General features: G+C 35.4%; 3 protein-coding genes across 9 annotated transcripts in view; 2 read left to right on the top strand and 1 right to left on the bottom strand.

The window, feature by feature from the left end:
• The first annotated feature begins 8,165 nt into the window (after positions 1-8,165).
• LOC132053143 (glycerol-3-phosphate dehydrogenase [NAD(+)] 2, chloroplastic) lies at positions 8,166-14,551 on the top strand. Of its 2 annotated transcripts, none has more exons than XM_059445014.1 (9): positions 8,166-8,500; positions 11,000-11,136; positions 11,403-11,508; positions 11,725-11,926; positions 12,002-12,089; positions 13,169-13,316; positions 13,586-13,735; positions 13,816-13,965; positions 14,072-14,551. In XM_059445014.1, exons 1-9 carry the CDS (start codon positions 8,222-8,224, stop codon positions 14,084-14,086), a joined length of 1,275 nt encoding a protein of 424 aa, XP_059300997.1. In that variant the 5' UTR covers positions 8,166-8,221; the 3' UTR covers positions 14,087-14,551. The 2 variants fall into 2 exon arrangements, with proteins under 2 accessions (XP_059300997.1, XP_059301008.1); XM_059445025.1 differs by having other exon boundaries at positions 8,354-8,500; positions 11,004-11,136.
• A 3,135-nt stretch (positions 14,552-17,686) lies between these two features.
• Positions 17,687-21,145, top strand: LOC132053136 (pentatricopeptide repeat-containing protein At2g40720). Its single transcript, XM_059445001.1, has one exon. It carries the CDS (start codon positions 17,857-17,859, stop codon positions 20,416-20,418), a length of 2,562 nt encoding a protein of 853 aa, XP_059300984.1. The 5' UTR covers positions 17,687-17,856; the 3' UTR covers positions 20,419-21,145.
• Positions 21,146-21,857: 712 nt separating this feature from the next.
• The window catches only part of LOC132053101 (uncharacterized), a 28,099-nt gene continuing 27,065 nt past the window's right edge, over positions 21,858-22,891 (bottom strand). For all 6 annotated transcript variants that reach the window (XM_059444972.1, XM_059444948.1, XM_059444964.1 and 3 more), the window contains one exon: positions 21,858-22,560. In XM_059444972.1, the coding sequence (XP_059300955.1) occupies positions 22,205-22,560 (356 nt within the window). In that variant the 3' untranslated portion in view covers positions 21,858-22,204. The remainder of the gene's footprint in view (positions 22,561-22,891) is intronic.

Below are 22,891 nucleotides of genomic sequence, written 5' to 3'. Positions count from 1 at the left end.
TGAATTAGAATTATCCAAATCAAAATTTGATAAAAAATAATAAGTATTTTACACCTTTAAATTAATCGAATTAAAATTGAAAGTATCAACTGATGCTTAAATATTGCTATTGTTTTATCTTAAAGAGAGAAAAATAGTTTCCTTTCAAACAAGTCTTCTCTTTTAAAAGGTATTAATAAATTTTTACAGACTTTGTATTCGTAACAAACACTAATATAATAAAGTTTTGGCTACGGAACACGAACTACAATATTATATTAATCGTGTTTTGAACATAGTGTGTGCATATATATATATGCATTAAAACAGTGCAAACTAATAATGTCAAAAAAAAAAGTGCACCCCATATTAAAAAATCAAACAATATTCGTGTAATTTCTAAAGTATCTCATTAATTCAATAATGATGGATTCATTACCACATGCGTATCAACACATTAGTGGGAGCAAATAAAATTATTGTACAACAAAAAATATGGACCCCATATTATTGCTTTTCTTCAAAACATTAAGTAGCCAAACCATACAATTTTCTTTCTTTTTTTATATTAGCCTGAGATCTAATCTAGATATTGAACTATTGTATTTGCTATTCCGCCATGTCATTTATTTGTTACGTTTACTAAAATAATTATACTTAAAATATTTATATTTTAAAATAAGATAGAATTTAATTACTTTTTCATTTTTATTCTTACTCTAATAAATGTGAAAAGAGATTAATGTCATAAAAGAAAAAATAATATCAAATGATGAATAAGGTAAATTAGTCAAATTATAATTTTAATTGACGTTTCCTTAAAAAACCATGTAAAAGACAGCATGACAAGTAAAATGAGCTAAACCGAGAATATTTACCAAAAATCAAAAAGTAGTATTTCTTCAGTTAAATTGAAAATTAAATTTCTACTTTATTTCATTTTAAACATGTAAAATTAATTTAATAATTTGAATTAGAATTATCCAAATCGAAATTTGATAAAAAAAATAATAAGTATTTTACACCTTTAAATTAATCGAATTAAAATTTATAGTATCAACGATCTTAAATATTGCTATTGTTTTATCTCAAAGAGGGGAAAATAGTTTCCTTTTAAACAAGTCTTCTCTTTTAAAAAGTATTAATAAATTTTGCCAAGCTTTTTGTATTCATAGCAAACACTAATAAAATAAAGTTTTAGATACGGAGCACAAACTAAAATGTTATATTAATCGTGTTTTGAGCATAGTGTGTGTATATATATATATATATATATATATATATATATATATATATATATATATATATATAACTATCCAAACACAACTAAATACACATAGATACATTATAATCCAAAGTGTTGGGTACGGGCATACGCCGTCTAGTATATAATATAAGAGAGAACCCATAGATTTTGTCGTCCTCATAGTTGAGAATTTTGATACTTTGATCAATCAAGCTACTACACGTGGGCCTCTATCGTTACCTCCTACTGCCTTTTTCCTTGTCTATTTCATTTTTCACACTTAGATTACCGATCCGAGGTCGGCTCAACAAGACCGGGGGCCTAAAGTCAAACTTCACAAAGAGGTCCTAAAAATTTTTAAAAGAAAAGAAAGATCATAATATATACTAATTTTTATTGAAAGTCAACTTTTTAGCTTTTCTAGATGTGAAGTCATTAACTACTCTGTTTTATAATTCATTTGTTCTAATAAATCGTTTTCAATTGATAATAGTATAGCTATCAAGGGTTCCTTTTTGGATTTAATTAATTCTTCACAAAAAAAAAAATTCTCTTTTTGGAACTAGAACATTTATAACAACATACCCAGCGTAATCACACAAGTAGGGTTTGGGGAGAATAGTGTGTACGCAAATCGTATCTCTACTGTGGGAGGTAGACAATTTGTTTTTCATAGACCCTCGGCGCAAGGCAAAGCATATTAAACGATATTAGAATATTTAATAATAAGAATAGTAAAAGCAAAGAATTTAAATTTATATATATATATATATATATATATATATATATAGGATATTTCTTTAGGAAAAATGGAGCCCTCAAAGAGTTGGGGCCCAAGCCATTGCATTGTTGGCCTTATGGTCGAGCCGGCTCTGCTAGTCTCTACACTCTTCATCATTATAATCCAATTTCTACATTATTATTAATCCACACACTACAATTTTGAGGAAATGAGATCGCTTGCCCTCTTACGATTTGAATAGAAGAAAATGACATTTTCAGATTTATTATGTATTTTTCTCAGATCTCTTATATGTAAAAAATAAAATCTCTTATAAAAAGGTCATAAAATTAACAAAGGTCCGTAAAGGACTATTTTTACATTGTGACTCCCTGCATAACTTTTCTCTAAATCAAACGAGAGCAAATAAGATCTCTTAGCTTCTTACAATTTAAATAGAAGAAAATGACTTTCAGTTTCTTATGTATAAAAAATAAAAATCTCTTACAGAAAGGTCATAAAACAAAAATAAAAATTGTAAAGGGCCAAATAACTAGGGGCTTTTAATTATAGGTGACTCCTAAGTTTTTTTTTTTTTTTTTTTTTTTTTTTAAGTGGAGGTAACTCAAGTTTTAATTATTGAATGGAGGTGATGATTTTTGATTTGTAGTTAAGGGGTTTTGAACTTGTCCAAAAGTTTTCATTTTGACACTTTGACTCTCAACTTTATTTTTAACACTTTGGCCTCAAGTTTTATTTTTAACACTTTGACCCACTCCCGCCCCCCGCCTGCCCCCAACCCCCCAAAAAAATTAATTTTTTTAATTTTTTTTATTTATTTGTCACCCGTCCTCCCCCACCCACCCGCAAAAAAAATTAAAAAAATTTAATTTTCTTTATTTGTTTTTTCACCCCCTCTCTCCTCCTCCCCCAACCTCCCACCCCCACGCCCACCCCCAACCCCACCCCTCTCCCCCCCCCCCCCCCCCCCCCAATTTTTTTTTTATTTTCTTTATTTGTTTTTTCACCCCCCCACCCTCACCCAAAAAAAATAATTTTTTCTTACCAGCCTCCACCCCTCCTCGCCAAAAAAAATTTAAAAAGTTTTGATATTTTTTTTTGTTTTTTCACCAGCCCGCTCCTCCTCCCACCCCTCACTTCCCCCCTCCCCCCACCAAAAAAAATTGTTTTTTTTTAAAAAGTTTTGAAAATTTTTTCTTTTTTTTTTTTTAGACCTACCTACCCCCCCTTCCAAAAAAAAAAAAAAAAAATTGTTTGAAAAAAAAGTCTTGAAAATATTTTGTTTTTGTACCCCCCCCCCCCAACACACACACACTCCAAAAAAAAATCTTGAAAAGAAGTTGGGGGTTTAGGAAAAGTTTGGATAAAATTCATGTTGTTGTTGTTGTTGTGTGTTTGTGTAGGGGTGGGCGTTCGGTTCTTCGATTCAGTTTTTTCAAAGTTCGGTTCGATTTTTCGGTTTTATTTTTTTGAAAGTGGACATCGAACACCGTACCGAATTAGTTCGGTTCGGTTCGGTTTTGAAGTTCGATTCGGTTTCGATTTTTCTAATTCGATTTTTTTTCAACTTTAACACGCACCGAATTAGTAGACCATATTCTTGTATGCTTTATTTTATCTTCCTCTTAAAAGTATTATTTGTTTGATAATTATTTATATACATTCAACTAGTTATTTTGATCAAGATGGTATAAAAACCAATCCCAGATTGGAAAAAATGATTTAATATAGGCCACGAGTATTATTGAAGACAAATTTATTTATCCAATTTAAACCTATAGATGTTCTAAATAGTACATCTCACGTCCAAATTTTAATATGATGAACCAAACATCCGACAATAAACAAAATCTTTTTGTGATTATTATCAATTGTCTTCTATTTTGCATTACAATCTCTGAATAATTTGTTCCATTCTTGTAGGCCCTTTTGATTTTTGAATGGAAATTTTTCCAGTTGAATCTTTGATGGCTTCTGGAATTTAGCAGCTTTTTTATTAATCATATACATTAATTTGGGCCTGAGAGAGTGGACTGAGTGTTTAAAAAAATTGTATTCATGTAGTAGATCTTCCAAAAAAAAAAAAAAAACTTCGGTTAAACCGAAATACCGAAGAACCATTGACCCGAACACCGAACCGAAACACCGAATTTGTCATAAAAAAAAATCGAAACCGCAAAACCGAATTAATTCGATTCGGTTCGATTTTTCGGTTTTCGGTGTTTATGCCCACCCCTAGTTTGTAGTTAAATAGATGGTTCTTCTGTTATTTTCCTGGTATGGTTCAGGGTTTAGGAAAAGATATCCAACTGATGGTTTTTTTTGTTCTTGTCCTGGTATTTATCTGATTTTGTTTATAGAAGATAACCAACAAATTTGTAGTTGTTTCAACAAGTTCTACACTTTTTGCAACAAGTAGACAATCTCATTGCAACGACTCGTTCATCTTCCCATTGGACATAGCTTGAATTATTTGGTTCTGTTGTACATGATATCCAACGATTTGTAGTTGTTGTCAATGAAAAATGCTATAGTTGTTAATTGCACCGTGTTGTAATAATAGTTATTTGTTGGAACTTTATGACATTTTAATGTTGTTCTTTTTTAGAATGGTAATTTATGTTCTTGGTGCTTGTGAACTTGGTTTATATGATATGTTGGTCGTGTCCAATCATAAATATGTGTATTGTTGTTAATAAATTGCTGAGCAATTTCCAACAAGTAGTGAATCTGTTGTAACAGCTCTGTAACTTGTTGGGTTTTATCCATTTGTTGCAACAAGTAAAAGGACTTGTTGCAACAACTAGTAACTTGTGTTTTATCCAACTTCTAAAAGATTTCCAACAAGTAAGCAATGCATTTGCAACAGGCCTTGTTGCAGCAACTAAGTTACATGTTGGGGTTTTTTCAACAAGAGGAGTGACTTGTTGCAGAACTGGGTAACTTGTTGTGTTTTATCCAACAAGAGTAAGGACTTGTTCAACAACTATGTCATTTGCTGCAACAGATACTACAGTTGTTGCAACAGATAGTACACTTGTTGCAACAGATATTACAGTTGTTGCAGCAGATACTACTTGATCCACCCATATTTAGTGATCAACAAAGGGAATCAATGATATTTAGTGATAAACAAAGAAAATCAACGATAAGTAGTGATCAATATATAATAATTAATCAATTTAATGGTATTTTATGTCAGGAAAGATGATCGACTAAGTCAGTATGCACTAAATCCAATGATCATTAGAGAGTCGTTGCAACAGATTGTCTACTTGTTGGAAAAAGTGTAGAACTTGTTGCAATAACTATAAATCTGTTGGTTATCTTCTATAAACAGAACCAAATAACTGATGCTATGTCCAACAGATTTGTAGTTGTTGCAACAGATTGTTTACTTGTTGCAACAAGTGTAGAACTTGTTGCAACATTTACAAATCTGTAGGATACCTTCTACAAACAAAACCAATAATCAAGCTATGTCCAGTTTGTAGTTGTTGCAACGATTGTCTACTTATTACAACAAGTGTAGAACTTATTGCAACAACTACAAATCATTAAATATCTTTTACAAACGAAGCGGAAATAATCAAGCTATGTCCAACAGTTAGTGAGTCGTTGCAACAGATTGTCTACTTCTTGCAAAAAGTGTAGAACTTGTTGCAATAACTACAAATCATTGGTTATCTTCTACAACCGAACCGAGATAAATACCGGATAAGAACAAAAAAACTATACGTTAGATATATTTTTCTAAACCCCGAACCATACCGGGACGACGTAAAAACCATCTATTTCACTACAAACACACACAACAACAACTCGAATTTTATCCAAACTTTTCCTAAACCCAAAAAAAAAAAAAAAAAAATTCAAAACTTCCCTTCAAGATTTTTTTTGGCGTGTGGTGGGGTGGGGGGAGGGGGCAAAAAACCAAAAATAAAAACTTTTTTTTAAAAAATAAAATTAATTTTTTTTGGGGGGGAGGGGGGGTGGGGATAGTATGAAACCCAAAAAAAAAAAAAATCAAAACTTCTTTTCGGAAAAATCTTTTTTTTGTGGGGGGGGGGGGGGGTTGGGGTGGTGCAAAAAAATAAAAACTTTTCAAAACTTCTTTTTTCAAAACAGATTTTTTTTTTTTGGAAGGGATGGAGAGGGGTGGGAGGAGGAGTGGGGGCCGATAAAAAAAATTAATTTTTTTTTTTTTGGGGAGTGGGGGGGGGGGTGAGGGGTGAGGGGTGGGAGGTGGAGGAGTGGGGTAAAAGAAAATTAATTTTTAATTCTTTTTGGGGGAGGGGGGTGGGGGTAGGGGGTTGTAAAAATAAATAAATAAAATCAAAAACTTAAAAAAAAAAAAATTGGGGGGAGGGGTGGGAGGAGGAGTAGGAGGGGCGCTGACTGATGAAAAAGCAAATAAAAAAAAGGCAAAAGTCATAGATAGCCCTTAAACTTTACCACATTTTCCTTTAGGGTACCTAAACCGAGGTTGTCTCTGTGGCACCTAAACCATCCAAATTCGATCCCATCGTACCTTTTCACAATAATCGGCAAAATTAAGGGAGTGTATTGCACTCTCTATGACGTGGCAACTTTGTCAAATGAAAACGTGACACGTGGCGGTGGGATCCATCATAATAATTAAAAAATAAATTATACCCCCCGTACCGCAAAAGAAACCGGCGCACACACGCGCCCCCCGGCCCCCCCACCCCACCCCACCAATAATTTATTCCCTTTTTCTTCTCTTATTTAGATCTATCAATGTCTTTACAAGACCCACTAACCTTCAATGAAAGATGAGATAAAAAAAAGAGTCATAGTAATGGTGGATCCCCATTTTTCCGGTGAACAACGTGGTAATGCTACTTTTCAGATCTAAAAAGGACAAAAAAATCGTGGTAAGAAATAACATCCAATTCACAAATTAATTTTCTATAAATAATTAAAAGAAATGAAGTGTTACAATGAAGAAGAAGAAGAGAAAAAAAAAAAAAAAAAAAAGGAAAAAAAATGGAGCTTCGCCGAAAATGGAGGGGTGGGAAAATAGTTGGATGGAAGAATTGAGGAGGAAGACCGGTCCAGTTGTCCTTCTTCTTTTTTTAAGTTAATTTTTATAAATAAAATATAAAGAAACTAAAAAAAAGAAAAAAAAGAAGAAGAACTCAAGAAGACCGAACTGGAGAAGACGAAGAGGGAAGGAGGGGAGATGACTGACGTAAGGGGGAAGAGTGGGGCTGTGTGGGGCAGTCAAAGAGGAATAAATTTAATTAAAGTCAAAGAGGTGAGTTTTTAATCAAAAAATAAAAAGAAAATTAACATTTAAGAGTGGGTCACGCACTAAAAGAAAGTGTGGTTCACTTTTTTTTTGCCGTATCGAAAAAGTATTTATGTGGTACAAATTCGAGGTTTAGGCACGTAGGTACAACCTCTCATTTTAGGTATACTGGAGGAAAATGTGGCAAAGTTTGGGAGGGTTTATTTATGACTTTTGCCTAAAAAAATTAATTTTTTTTTTTTTAAAAAAATAAAATTTTGGGTGGGGGTGTGGGGTGGGGATGGGGAGGAGGACGAGGGGGGGTCAGAAAACCAAATAAAAAATATCAAAACTTTTTTTTTTTAAATTTTTTTTTTGGGGGGGTAGAAGTTGTGTGGGGCGAGGGGGTAGGGGTGGGAGGAGGAGGAGGGGGGGGGGGGGGTACATTGGTGAAAGAGCAAATAAAAAATATCAAAACTTTTTTTTTAAAATTTTTTTTTTTGGGGGGAAGGGTGTGGGGCGGGAGGCGGGGGGACAGGGGTGGGAGGAGGAGAGGGGGCTGGTGAAAAAGCAAATAAAAAATATTAATTTTTTTATATTTTTTTTTTTCAAGGGAGGGGGGTGTGGGGCGGTGGGGACGAGCGAGGAGGAGAAGGGGACTGATGGGTTTTTTTGGATTAAATTGGGATCTTTTTATATTTTATAAAAAATTAATAAGTTTAAAAAAATACATTTTGAACCTCAATCTTCTTAATTCCAAATTTAATTAGATTTTACTTTTAAGTGGTCCCATAAGTCACATACGATAATTTCAAAACTAAAATGTCACCAATAGTTAATTCTTCCAAATAACTATTTCCCCTCTCCTCAGAAGGAAATCGCAGCATCCAAAAAGTGACACGTGAAAAACAAGGAATGGATAAAATGATGAAAAGAAGAGAGGAAAAATGAAAAGATAGCAAAAGCTGAAAGCAATTGTGAAGGAAGAGCAAAATAAGGAATGACTTGGGTGTTAGAGCCGCCATTTCATTCTTCAATACCATTTCACTGTCATCCTCAAAATCTACATATCCGTCACGACATTTCCTTTTCTACCCCTCGTTTCCACTGTTGCGCCGCACAACAATCTACGGAGAAAGAAAGCCTTGCAATAGTGTCGGTTGATGATGGCCCAAAAGAACGCCGCAAGATTGTCCGACTTGCTTGGGAGAAGCTGGTCCGTTGGTCTCGTTCTTTGCGTTCTAAAGCCAAAACTGATGTCCTTGAACGTACTAATAAGGTTTCACTTTACTGCATTTTTCACTCCAAGTGCATCGTGTCATTTTGCTGTTAAGTTGCGTATCTTGATGATGATAGTTTTGCTGTTATTCTTCGATGTGTATTACTATTTGTTGCTGCATAGCCTGCATTTGTTTTGTATCTGCTATTTGTTGTCCCTTTTCTTACAATCCTGCGTTGGGTACTTTTCCTTTGAGCCGAGGGTCTATGAGAAATAACCTCTCTAACTTACAAAAGTAGGTATAAGGTTTGCGTATATCTTACCCTCCTCAGAACCCATTTATGGGTTTTCACCGGGTATATTGCAGTGGCGGACCCAGAAAAGGGGTTCAAAATATAAAAAGTAAGCAAAAGAAGTGGGGGGTGGTGGGGGTGGGGGTAAGGGGTTCAACATCTACTTTTGTATACAATAATAACATACCTGTTGAAATCCCACAATGTGGAGTGGGGAGGGGTAAAGTGTTGGATCAGACTCACTTTTTTTTACCCCTACCTTGGAAGGTAGGGAGGTTGTTTCCGAAAGACCTCGGCTAACATCTATTCTATATACATAAAAAATAATTTTAACCATGTATAGAAGATAGCATGACTACATTCTCCTCATTTATGCAGATTATTGAGAATATAATTAAGAGAATAAAACTGTGCTCTCTCTAATGGCTTAAGCTTTTAGATGAGAGAGTCACACATTTCCACATGGTGTTAGAGCGGACAGAGGTCTTGCGTTCGAGTCTCATTGCCATCCATTATTAAAAAATAGTTCCACGTGCTTGACCCATGAAAAGAAGCAAGAACGCGCGTGAGGGGGTGTGTTGAGAATATAATTAAGCAAATTGAAGTATGCTCTCTTTAACAACTTAAGTTTTTAGATGAGATGGTCATGCACTTCAACACAGATGACATATTCTGTTGACTTATATCAACCTTCTATCCTATGAATTTTTGCTTCTAAATGGAGGAATATAAATCACCATCATCTTGGTTTATAGTCTACTTTGTTAGTAGATAAATTGTACAATCAACAATGAAGTGAAGATGTTGGGTAATCACATGTGATACTTCTTGATGATTAAGAGCGTTGGTATGAAGGACATTATCTTTTGAAGGTGGAGCTTCTAGTTGTCATTTGCTTTAACTTTAAGATACAGGCACACTGGTGCAGGATTCTTGCTTGAGTGAACAATGGACTTTTCTTCCTTTAAATAGGGGAAATTAGAAGTGACTGGGAACTTATGGATAATTGTATTATAGTCTATTACCTAGTAAATTTGCTGAGGTTTGTGATTGTGAGGGATAATCATTTGTGCTGTTAATCATTTCAATTTTGTTTCTGCTTCCCGCGGCCCTTTTATTAAATTTTTTTCAATGGGAAGATGAGGACAGAAACTAGTGTCAATTAGCAAAATTCCCTTAGTAATAGATTTGCATATATAAGATGTGAAATGGGAAATATAAGACACGAGTAGCTTTTTATCCACTGCCTATGATGAGCAAGGAATGGAAATTATTTTCACTAGTAGTATTTCCTTGAAAACGATTATCATTTTTACTTTATTTTCCATTTCCTTCTTTTATTCTTTTCCCCTCTGAAAACAAAAACAATTGAATCCAACAAAAAAGAAAAAACACATAAGACAAAGGTTTCTGTTATGAGCACTGCTCTATCAACAATTTGAAGCCAAGAAAAGATGGCAGTAAAATATCTTAGATCGACTTCCAATCCACCTTAGAGAATATCCCTATCCCCTATCAAACCCAATCTACAGTCAAATAGGATTTGATTCTTTAAACTAAATAGTAAATACTTTTTTGGCTTAGGTCCTGTACGTCCTTACAGAACTTGTATCCGTTGCTAATACTGTGGGTTCTAGAAGCATTGACATCTTTGCTTCTTATTGTGTTTAAACTTTAAACATGCCGGTGTTCCTTTTTTTTTTTTTTTTTCTTCTCTTCAAGTACCCTATTATACTTTGACTTCGTTATGTTATGCTTCAGCATTGTTGTAATTTCCTTTCCCATTTTATGCACATTGTAAAATGCTTAGTCTAGCGCGTGAAAGCTTTTTTCTACTCATTTTAACTGGAGGGGAGAAATAAGTTTGAACTTTTTTTGCTTAGATATGTAAGCAAAGTTTAAAAACCAGAAAGGTTTTCTTATGGTAAAGGTCTTTAGATTCCTTTCTCTTATGGTTTCAAAATGCCCCCGAGAATCCACGAAAAAAGTAGGTTTTCTACTATCAACTTCAGTTAATCCCTCGATCAACAAGTAACTAGGAATGGAAACCACCCCCCCCCCCCCCCCCCCCCCCGCGCGCCCCCAAAAAAAACACCCACCCACCCACACAGAAACACGCACGCTGCAGAAAGAAAGAATGAAGAAGTTGAATACTGTGTTCTTAAGTTTACTGGCTTGTTTCTTTTCCCCTTTTTGGTGGTTCTTGGATTGGGTGAATTTAATGTTAGTGCTGATTGATACATCTTTTAATATCCTTGGGCCCTAGATAGTGGTTCTTGGAGGTGGATCTTTTGGAACAGCAATGGCTGCTCATGTTGCAACAAGAAAGTCCCAGTTGGAAGTGAATATGCTTGTAAGAGATCCTCAAGTTTGTCGAACAATAAATGAGGAACACCATAACTGGTGAGTTTCTGCTGTTAATTCTGGTCTTGTATATACTTTAAGTTTTTAGCATAATCAAAAGCATAGCCATCACCTGGGCGCAAACTCCCAGCCAATTCCACTCGGTCCATCCGATGAAAAAGAGTGGCGAGCACAGAGAAAGAGAGAGAGAGAGGGAGAGAATGTTGTTGATGTATTGGGTTTTCATGTTAATAGGCTAGCTTGCCAGTTTAGGTATTTCTTGCCATTTTGTGCTTTGTAACCTTTTGCTTTCTCTTCTGCTCCAGTAAATATTTTCCACAGTACAAGCTACCAGAAAATGTCATTGCAACTACTGATGCGAAAGCTGCTCTGCTAGGTGCAGATTTTTGCTTCCATGCTGTACCTGTTCAGGTATATTTTATGTTTTCTTAGTTCATCCTTTGTTTATAGTGCGATGAACTCTGTTGGAACCATGGAAGCAAAATTACTATCTCATGTCCTAGTCCTTATTTGCTTGGATTTGCAGCTAAAGTTTGTTGCATTTATTCTAATTTGCTTGATCTCGTATTTTGCAACTAGTTTGACCTGAAGGAAGGTAGTGCATTTACCAATTATATCTCATTGCAGTACAGCTCATCATTCCTTGAGGATATTGCAAACTATGTTGATCCAGGCTTGCCTTTCATATCTCTTAGCAAGGGTTTAGAGCTAAACACATTAAGAACGATGTCCCAGATAATTCCCCAAGCACTGAAAAATCCTCGGCAACCCTATGTTGTCCTATCTGGTCCTTCCTTTGCACTAGAGCTGATGAATAAACTGCCAACAGGTTGTTTGGACTGTTTTGGTGAATTTATTTCGTCATTGCTTGAAGTTCAAAAGTGAGCTTGCTTTGCTTGTGCAGCACTGGTAGTAGCTTCAAAAGACAAAAAGATGGCAGATTCCGTTCAGCAACTTCTGGCTTCTAGAAACCTGAGGATCAACACATCAAGGTATTTCAATCAGTACTCAGAGCAGAAACATTTTGATTCTAAGTCTATCATAGATTATTACCCCTAAGGCTAGGAACTTTTTGACACTCCCTTTCTGTCTTTCCACATCTTCAAGAGAAACACAATAATGTAGTGATCTACTAGGATCTGTTTGATGCTTATTCTGCCTTCCATTATTGGTGTGGGTTTCATGGATCTTGAAGGATCATCAGCAGGAAAAGTAATTCTTTTATCCTATAAGAAACGTCATGAAGAAAAAATGAAACTGTAGCAGTTCAATTTTTTTTTTTTTTTTTTAAGAAGGGAATTATTAAAGTTGTAATTGTTAAATTCTGCGCGTTTTGTCTGACTGGATCTCCTTTGTATCATGTTAGTTGCATTATCGAATCTCAGAATCATATACGGCCTCCGTTTCAATTATATGATGTAGTTCTTGATTGGGCACAAAATATAAGACACAAAGATTTTTGAAATTTGTGGTCTTAAACATGCTAACATTTGTGTGGCTATAAGACCTTTGGAACTTGTAGTCTTAAACATGGCCATAAAGCTTGTCATTAAGGGTAAAATGGAAAGTCTAAGTTCAATTGTTTTAGTTTCAAAATAAGGTGTCTTTCTAGTTGGAACGGATTAATAAGAAAATAGTGCCATATAAAATGAAATGGTGTGTGTAATGAATAAAACAATGTTTAGGAGGAGCATATATTTGAGACTATTATGGATTATATTGAAGTTTTGCCAATAAAGGAAAAAAAAGAAAAAAAAAAGAAGGCTGCTTTCTTCAGGACGCAATGCTAAATCTTGTCGCTCTTTATTTCTTTTGGAGGAAAGAGTTGTGCAGAGGGATCTCCTCTGCATCCTCTGTTCAGAATTAGATACCCTGTAGCTAATAGCATTTTCTTCTTTTGGATTCTAGAGGGGATAGATGGTCAGGTTGCACCTAGTCCCAGTAACCTACTCTGTGTAGAAGTGGCTGGAGTACGTCTGACATCTTTGGAGGGAGGGAGGGGGAGAGAACAAAGTTAAAACTTGTAAAGGTTTTGCTTCCAAATGCTTGATTGTAACTCCTGATGTTACAGTGATGTTACAGGGGTTGAAATTGCAGGTGCATTGAAAAATGTGTTGGCAATTGCAGCTGGCATTGTGGAAGGACTAAATCTTGGTAACAATTCCATGGCTGCTCTTGTTTCACAAGGTTGCTCTGAAATTCGATGGTTGGCAACAAAGGTTAGTTGGCCTCCATTACGCCTTACAAGTTTCTGCATTTTCCATTTCCATTTATTAATCTTCTGCACGACTCACAAGCAGCTATTTGACTGATCTCCGAGTATGAAATATTAGGCACAGCTATATAGATTTCTCGTTACTTCTTGTGGAGATCTTTTGCGTATCAAGTCCATGTGATTATATCTTCTAAAGAATCTGTCATTTTGAGCTATCAGCTTGATTATCGTTATCTTACAATACTGGTTGACACTAATCTCTTTCCATTAAAGATGGGTGCTAAGTCAACAACATTAACTGGTCTATCGGGAACTGGAGATGTTATGCTTACATGCTTTGTGAGCCTTTCAAGAAACAGAACAGTTGGTGTTCGTCTGGGATCAGGGGAAAAACTTGACGATATACTTAGTTCGATGAATCAGGTTCAATAAATTGAGTTGCTGGTGTCATTTTGTGGCTTTGTCTATTCTATCTCCTTAACAACTACTACCTACATATTTAGGTAGCTGAAGGTGTTGCAACAGCTGGAGCTGTGATTGCTTTAGCACAGAAATACAAGGTTAAAATGCCAGTTTTAACTGCAGTTGCAAGGATTATTGACAATGAACTAACACCCACAAAAGCTGTTTTTGAATTGATGAATCTCCCTCAGGTTGCTTCCACGCTTTGCATGCTTAATGATCAATTACCAAAAGGGGCCTTTTCATTTCAGTGTGGCTCTATTACCGACTGTCAATTGTTTTGATTCTTTTTTGCAGGTTGAAGAAGTTTAAAGAATTCACTGGTGTTGGAAAGATGATGATAGTTGCTGGGTGAAGCTGAACATATGTACAAACTGTGACTGGCTTAGTTTGCTGCATGAGGCTCACAATCAACAAGAGCGCGCATGACCTTCTCCTGTTTACTGGCTGCATAGTGCTCACTCTCTCCAAGTTTATGGTGATGAAATCAGTCTCAGCTCTTTTTCACCACGTTATTAGTTATACATGCATAAATATGCTTTGAGAATATCGGTGGCAGCTGGAGTTTGTAATTAGTCATCAATCGAATGAACATGTGGAGAGGAACTTACAGTTCCTGATCTAAAGTTCAATATTATTTGGCGTAAGAGCGTGTTCATTTCTTGTCAGCTTATTTTCTTTTTCTTTTTGTATTTTGACAATGAGTTAGTGTAACTGTAAAAACATTACGGCTATGCTTATTTTATTTTACACATAAATTTATGTTCCGCGTCGAAAGTATTGCGTTCAGATGCACTAAGTGCTGCAACGTTGCATCCACCTCTACCTGTGATTTTAGGTTTATCTCATTTCCTTTAACAACAGTCGCATGGTTTCACACATACTCCCTCCAGTTCAAAATAAGTGTCTGTGTAGCTTTCTTATTTTGGTTAAAAATAAGTGTATACTTTCAAAATCAAGAAGGAATTGACTTTATTTTTTCAAATTTGCCCCTATTTACTCAATGCAATAAATAAGCAAGAGTCTTATTAATTAAGGGTAGTTTAATCAAAATATCTATTTTTTCTAGGAGTTTGTGTTTTTTTAAGGGGTGTGAAAAAGACCAAGCAGCATTATTTTGAACCGGAGGGAGTATTATCTAATGCATTTGGAAGTCGACAACTTGACATAAAACATGTGCGAGCCGCTTCGACATTCTCTCATTTTTTATTAAGTACGCCATACTTACCTTTTGCCACATGTGGTCATTGTTTTGATCAATCTTATCTATTATTGTATGATTGCTCATTCATCTTAATATTTGCATCTCGACAACACTCATTTTATGAAATGTCGAACTTAAAGATCCATAATTCACTCTCATATAACTTTGCTGGTACAGCTGTTCTAGAAACCTATCTTTCACTTAGATAAGTATCATTCTATTATATCACACTTCGACTATATTTTTCCATTTCAACCATCCTACACCAAACATATTTCTCAAAAAAAATCAATTCACCCAAACTCCATTTTTTTGCACGGATTGCCCTTCTTTTGGGGTGGTCTTTAAATTTTGCCCCTCATATTTGTGGTCTTTAATTTTTGCCCCCCATATTGCTGGTCTTTAATTTTTGCCCTTCGCGTTGCAATCCTGAGCTTCGCGCATAAATCATGAAGTTTTGGGTTCGAACCCCCGCTCAAGCATAAATTAAAAAAAAAAATTGCAAGGCAAGGTTTGGGTCGTGTATATCTTGGGATATCATTCAAGTTTGTCGTGTATATTTTTCGGATCAACCACCTACACTTGTTAAGGAGTAAAAAAAATCAAAGTTATGCCAAACTCCCATACTTTTTGCACAGTACTTTTAGTTAAGCCTTAACTAAAAGTCTTTCCCTGCTTATGCCTTATTTTGCGGACTTTTGAATTAAGGCATAACTAAAAGTACGCCCCATAAGGCATAAATTAAAAAAAAAAAATCCTTAAGACATAGACTTTGCCTTATAAGGCAAACTTTTTTAGTTATGCGTTAAGGTAAAGTTTTCCCTGCTAGGTATACTTTTAGTTATAAAGCGCATAAGCGCAGTACTTTAGTTAAAGGATAACTAAAAGATGCTTTTGCGTTTTAACTTTTCCTTTTGTTAAAGATAAACTTTGCCTTATAAGGCGGAACTTATAGTTATGCCGGTCCCATAACTTTTTAGTTATTCCTTAAGAAAGTTCGCATGTAAAGATCTTTTTAGTTATGTCTTATGGGACATACTTTTAGTTAAGGCATAACTAAAATTTTACCTTGAAAAGTTAAAAAAAAAAAAATATATATGCCTCAAGGCAAAGTCTGCCCCCATCGGCAGACTTTTGGTTATACATAACTAAAATTCTGCCGGTGGGGGCATAGCGAAATTCAAACTCTGCCTTGTAAATTTTTTTAAAATTTTTGATTGAGTGGAGGTTCGAACCTTGAATGCATGAGTTTTAGCCGAAGGGTAAAATTTAAAGATTACAAATATGAGGGGCAAAATTTAAAGGCCACCTCAAAAAGAAGGGCAATTCATAGAATTGCCTAGACCCGTAACATAGATGTAAAACTCAGTGAGCTTGTTTTTATTTATTTTCGTAACTAGTTATGTGAGGCCCGTGCTAAGTCCGGGCCCAAACTCAAGATATAAAAATAGATATTTTAATTAAAGAAATATAATTTGTGTTAGTACAAGTGTACAACAACAATAATCATATACCTATTGTAGTCCCACAAAAGCGTAATTACGTTAGTAATAATTAAATTTCATATATATATATATATATATATTTTCAATATATGAAAGCAAAATTTTAATTGCACTCCTTTAATATTTTAGCTTCCATTTTGATGAAATTATTTACTTCAAATCAAATGTGAGCGAATTTGACATTTATAAGTTATGTATCCTAATTTTCTAAAGTTATTTAGCTCTAAATAAATAATCTATACATAGTTAATGAACTTTTAAGACAAATACATAATTTAACTTGTAAATGAATGAGTCGTTTCTCCCTTAATTAGGATCGTGGTTTCGAACATGGATATGGAAAAAATCTTTTGAGGGAGCGCTATACAATGAGAGAATTATCCGGATTAATTGGGCTCAAATGCAATATCAACCAAATAAAAACCAAAGAACGTGAAAATGAGAGTTCGTTAGCTTTTGAAAGTAGACCTTAAAAACGAAAAAAATAAATTTGACTTAAATAAATAAGATTAGGACCTAAAAGTAATTAATTAAAAAGTTTTAAAAAAATTTGAAAATTCTTGTGAGGACTACAAAAGTCCCTAAGTTTTCCCTTATATATAGTAGTAATATAAACATCAGAAATCCTTCCATGTACAATGTACAACTATTTAGAATAATTTGTTGACCATGAGCTTGAAGAATGAGAATATCAACAATGAGGTAGTAGCATTAGTAAAAATGTAAATTCTTCAGTAGTACATGTGAGCCAAATAATTATTAAATCGAGCAAATATATCATAACTGTGTTGTTATAACTTAAATGCAATTACCATCTAAATCTGAATCCCGTTCTAAGATGTGCCCTTACAGCTTGTTTGCATGGTTGTTACCTATTGTATTGTATTGTACGGTGTTAACTTAAATACAATGTTTGCTTTGATTGTTATTTAATTTTTATTATATCGAATCGTTAAATTCATCGTTACATAACGGCGAAAAATCTCATTTTATATAACGACTAATTTGGTGTGATCACGTCATTACCTTATATTTTTTCCTCATTCTGTCTTCGCTTATTATCTAATAATCCTATATTATCGTTTACCCAACCTCTTTATAATAGTTTTACCCCGTACTCTACTTTTTTTATAGGTTCATCTTCCAAATTTCTAATATGTGGCATGATATAATGACGAGAAACAATACAATACGGTACACACAATACAACACAATACTATATAGGGCCCTACAATAGATATAACACATTATGAAACGATACCTAATAACGTCCAAACAAGGTGTTGGTATTTCCCCTTGTAAGTGCAAAGGGGACAACTCCAAGCTTTTTCTTTTTGCAACTGACATTTGCAACTTTAGTAGTATGAGATGCTATGCGTTTCCTTTCCTTCAAACCCCGTGAATTTTCCACGTATAATAATCCAATCAATTCTCTTGCATTCATTAATTCCAAAATCAAAGCCTTTATCCAACAAGGTAACCATTTTGAAGCTCTATTAACCTACTCTAAACAACCTTATTTTCCTCTCCATACACCCAAATTCACTTTTCCAGCCATACTAAAAGCTTGCACTTTTCTTCCAAATCTTGAAACTGGAAAAATAATCCATGGAACAGTCATCAAAATGGGCCTTCAATATGATCCTTTTATAACCACTTCACTTATTAACATGTATGTCAAACGTGGGTCATTTCGTAATGCAGTCCAAGTGTTTGATTTTATGTCTCAATGGGAAGATTTGTGTCAAGATGTAACTATTTGGAATGCTATGTTAGATGGGTATGTAAGAAATAAGCTTAATGAGGAGTGTGTGGGTTTGTTTAGAAAAATGCAAGAATTTGGTGTTAAGTCTGATGAGTATTCTCTTAGTATTCTTCTTGGATTGTTTAATGGTGGTATGGGGTTATCGAAAGTGAAAGAAATTCATGGTTATGTTATTAGAAACTCATTTGGTTATGACCCTTTTGTGGTTACTGCATTGATTGATATGTACTCGAATTGTTGTAGGCCAAAAGATGCGTGGTGTATTTTTGAGGGTGTCGAAAATAAGGACAATATTGTCATTTGGAATGCATTGATTAGGGGCTTATCTGAGAATGGATTATGGAGAAACAGTATGGAACTCTATTCTTTAGCTAAGAATAGGGGTTGCAAACTTATGTCGACGACTTATTCTAGTACTTTGAAGGCTTGTTCTGAGGGTGAAGATATAGATTTCGGTAGGCAGGTCCATTCGGATGTTGTAAAAATGGGATTTGAGAATGATCCTTATGTATGTACTTCGGTGTTGTCCATGTACGCAAAGGTTGGAATGTTGGAAGATGTAGACAGGGCTTTTGATTCTGTATTAGATAAAGAAGTTGAAGTGTGGAATTCTATGATTTCAGCTTATGTTGGCAATGGTAGAGGCGATGACGCTTTATGTGTGTATAATGAGATGAGGTCAAGAGGCATTCCTTCTGATTCTTTCACCTTGTCAAATATTCTTATATCGTGTTGCATGACTGAATCTTATGAATTAGGTAGGGCAATTCATGGTGAACTAATTAAGAAACCAATACAGAATAACATCGCGTTGCAAAGTGCTCTACTGACTATGTACTCGAAATCTGGAATGTTAAAGGATGCTCTTGAGGTTTTCAGTAGAATGGAGGAGAAGGATGTGGTGGCATGGGGCTCAATGATCTCAGGTCTCTGCCAAAATAAGAAATTCAATTTGGCGCTGGAAATATATAAGGAAATGGAGACTCATAATGTTAATCCGGACGCTGATATGATGGCAATGGTGATAAATGCTAGTGCGGGACTAGAATGCTTAGAATTGGGTTGCAGTATCCATGGAATCACTGTTAAGAGCGGGGAAGAATTAGATAGTTCAGTGAGCAGTTCTCTCGTAGATATGTATTCTAATTGTGGCCAGCCAGAAATGGCTGAAAAGGTTTTTTCGGGTGTTCCCTATAAGAATTTGGTGGTTTGGAATTGTCTTATCTCTTGTTATTCGAAAAATGACTTACCAGAGCTCTCTTTAAATATTCTTCCTCAACTTGTGCAACAAGGGTTATATCCGGATGCTGTTACACTTACTAGTGCCCTTGCTGCTGTTTCATCCTTAGCGATACAGATTAAAGGAAAGGCAATTCATTGTTACCAAATAAGGCATCAACTTCTTGAAGACAGCCAAGTGGAAAATGCTCTTATTGATATGTACATAAAAAGTGGATGCTTAAAGTACGCAGAGCATATCTTCCAGTACATGTCCAAAAGGAACTTAGTAACATGGAATACGATGATTGCAGGGTATGGATCTCACAGTGAGTGTACGAAAGCTATCAACTTTCTCAATGAAATGAGGAAATCTGGAGTGACGCCTGATGCTGTAACCTTCCTTTCCTTGATTTCCTCTTGCAACCATGCTGGTTTAGTCGATGAAGGTTTTAAACTATTTCACTTAATGGAAGAGTATGGAATTAAACCTCAAATGGACCACTACATAAATGTGGTGGACCTTCTAGGTCGTGCTGGACACTTGAATGATGCTTATAATTTCATAGAAAATTTGGAAGTGGAACCTGACAGGGGGGTCTGGCTATGTCTTTTGTCAGCCTGTCGGGTCCATCAAAACGTAGAGCTTGGAGAAATAGCTGCCAATAAACTTCTGAAGATGGAACCAAACAGAGGCAGCAATTACGTTCAACTTTTGAATCTCTATGTAGAAGCTGGGCTGAGAGAAGCAGCAGCGAGTTTGAGGGCTATGATGAGGCAGAAAGGTTTGAAGAAAAACCCTGGATGTAGTTGGATTGAGGTAAAAAATAAACTTGAGGTTTTCTTCTCAAGTGATTCATCCTCCTCCAAGACAATTGAGATCTATGAGACACTCCAAAGTCTCAGAAGTATTATGAAAAAGGGAGGAGATTATGAGACTCAGGCAATATGAGATGAGAACAGGAACTGTTTTCCTTTAGAGATAATGGTCAAAAAGCACCCGAATTATCACTTTTTCGCGAGTTGCAGACTCCAACTATTTGCTATTACCTTTCCCTACCTGAACTATCACCATCTATGTAGTAAAACATACCTAGTTGAGTAGATGGTGATAGCTCAGGTTGGAAAAGGAACAGCTGATAGTCCCTAATCAGCTTTGAGGTGTGTTTTACTACATAGAGGGTAATAGTTCAGGTAGGAAAAGGGAACAGTTGATAGTTGGGGTATGAAACTTGCGAAAAGATTATATTTCAAGTGTATTTTTTACCATTAACTCTTTCCTTTACCTAGTTAATGAACATGTCTATGCTGACAGCATGGCTACAGGAGGGGAACATGCATTTTCAAAATTCACTCTCGCGGTGTTGACTAACCATGTTGAATGGTCAAGACGGCTAATCAAGCTTACACTACGCAATACATTAATATTAATCTTCAAGGGTAATTCATTTAACAAGAATCATTGTCCTAGGCGGAGGGGATCTAGAATTTGAAGGTGCATCATGCACCATGGTCTCTAACTTGAACCTTATGTAAACATCTCACTGGCCACAGAGACTGAAATAAAGGTGCATTTGGTCGGTTTGGTCAGTTTGTTTCAGGGTTTTAGTTCACAACCTTTTGCGATGAAAAGGAATAATAAAATAGACAAACTGAACTGAAATATGTTCATTTTAGTTTGATTTTTCCCTCTTGATTCGTTTTATATTGACCGTTGCGAAGCAAATGGCTGATATTCGATGAAATAGTTAAGATATGCGCAAATTAATCAAGACAACCATTATAGAAGTAAATATAAGACAGATGAGAGAAAATATGCTAACTCAAGAAAGCACGCACACCGATCAGATAATTTGGTGAAAATGAGTAACTAAATTTCGAATATGTTATTTGTTTAATCAGTCACAACTTCATTTTTATGTAAAATAACTTAAATTTACCCACTATAACAATATAAGTCAGTATTTTACTCATTATAACAACAAAGTCCTTTGATGAAAAGGCTTCGTCATTATAGCAAGTAAAATTTAGTAATTTTACTGTCATAATGGGTAAACTTAAATTACTTTAATGTGACAAAAACTATTTAGAGATCCTATTATTGTGGGTAAAATTTAGCGGCTTTACTAATATTGTGGGTAAAATTTAGATTTTGCTGTTACAGTGGACAAATTCGCTTACTTCAATTTGCAAATAATAGTTTCATGGCTTGTACAATTATATTGACAGGTTAAAAGCAAAACTCGTGTCGCGGCAAAAAGGTCAGCTATCTATTGCATTCTGTCTTTACTTGAAATTGGAAGTAATGAAATGACATTCCGGTCAAGAATCTTCATAATGTGAGTCGTTTCTGAGCGACTGGTAAAATTGAAAAATAAAGCTTATAGGAAAAACAAAACAAAGATACTGAAGAGCTTTCACAATGACGAACAAGCGATATAGATTTAGCCGCCAGCGGCAAAAGAAAGCCACCACTCTCTACATTTACGCCGAAAATAATGGGATCTATCATCTACAAAGAATTGATTACTTTTCTTACAGGGTGAAATTTTGAGTGCTTTGACTAGGGGAAGCAATTAGTGGTACACATCCCGTTGTCCTTGAGGAATCTAATAATACAACACATCTATAGAACTTTCAATTATATATTTTAGTTGGAACTGTAGCCGCCTGAGGGGTGCAAAAAAATGTACATGATTACCTCAGATTTGGTGCTGAGCCTAGTTTTCTTTTGTAACTTACATTCCAGATGATGTCCGGTTAACTCTTTGCGCACCCAGTCTAGGAGCCGCGGGTTTGGTTCCTCGGCCTCGCCCAATTGAAGGTCTCGATGTGGTAGTTGGCACAGGAGCTGCAATAGCAGCCCAGGGATCATTGTCATCAAGTGCTCCACTTCTTTTCACATTCAAAGGTTTTGCCGAAGGAGCTGGGGCTGATATGGCAGCCCAAGGGTTGTTATCATCAACCTTTCTGTTTGCTCTCGAGCTTGATGGCTGAGAAGTTGCTCTTGGAGCAGGAACAGCTACAGAACCCCGCAAATCTTCATCATCATATTTACTCATCTTAGGAGTGGTTTTACCCCGCAAACCTGTACCTGAAACAAACATTACAGAAAAGCAATTAGATTGACCTGACTGCTTCCAGTTCTTGTCTTTTATTTCCTTCTCTAGTTCCATCGTTATGTTTTCTCCCTCCTCCTCCTTTACCTGGGAGAGGGAGGTGGGGCCGGGGGGTGGGGTGTGGAAAAGAGGATGGAAGGGGAGAGCATCGCCAGAATCAGTTAAACGTAAGCTTCCCACGAGCATTCAGACACAACATACAACGATGAATTGCAGCAGTTGAAATCCTTCCCGTCATAACAGCCAAATCCCATGGATTTTGGATTCTCACTATATGTGTGCATGCATGCACTTGCCTTTAGTTAA

This window comes from Lycium ferocissimum, chromosome 1, assembly GCF_029784015.1.
Source record: "Lycium ferocissimum isolate CSIRO_LF1 chromosome 1, AGI_CSIRO_Lferr_CH_V1, whole genome shotgun sequence".
In the NCBI taxonomy this organism is placed as follows: Eukaryota; Viridiplantae; Streptophyta; class Magnoliopsida; order Solanales; family Solanaceae; genus Lycium; species Lycium ferocissimum.
Note: the sequence above shows the minus strand (reverse complement) of the source record. Positions and strands in the feature narration are given on the sequence as shown.

Coding starts and splice junctions, on each gene's coding strand:
- LOC132053143 (XM_059445014.1), top strand. CDS start 8,222: ATGACTTGGGTGTTAGAGCCGCCATTTCATTCTTCAATACCATTTCAC. Junction 11,509..11,724: donor TCCATGCTGTACCTGTTCAG/GTATATTTTATG, acceptor ATCTCATTGCAG/TACAGCTCATCATTCCTTGA. Junction 13,317..13,585: donor TTCGATGGTTGGCAACAAAG/GTTAGTTGGCCT, acceptor TTTCCATTAAAG/ATGGGTGCTAAGTCAACAAC.
- LOC132053136 (XM_059445001.1), top strand. CDS start 17,857: ATGCGTTTCCTTTCCTTCAAACCCCGTGAATTTTCCACGTATAATAAT.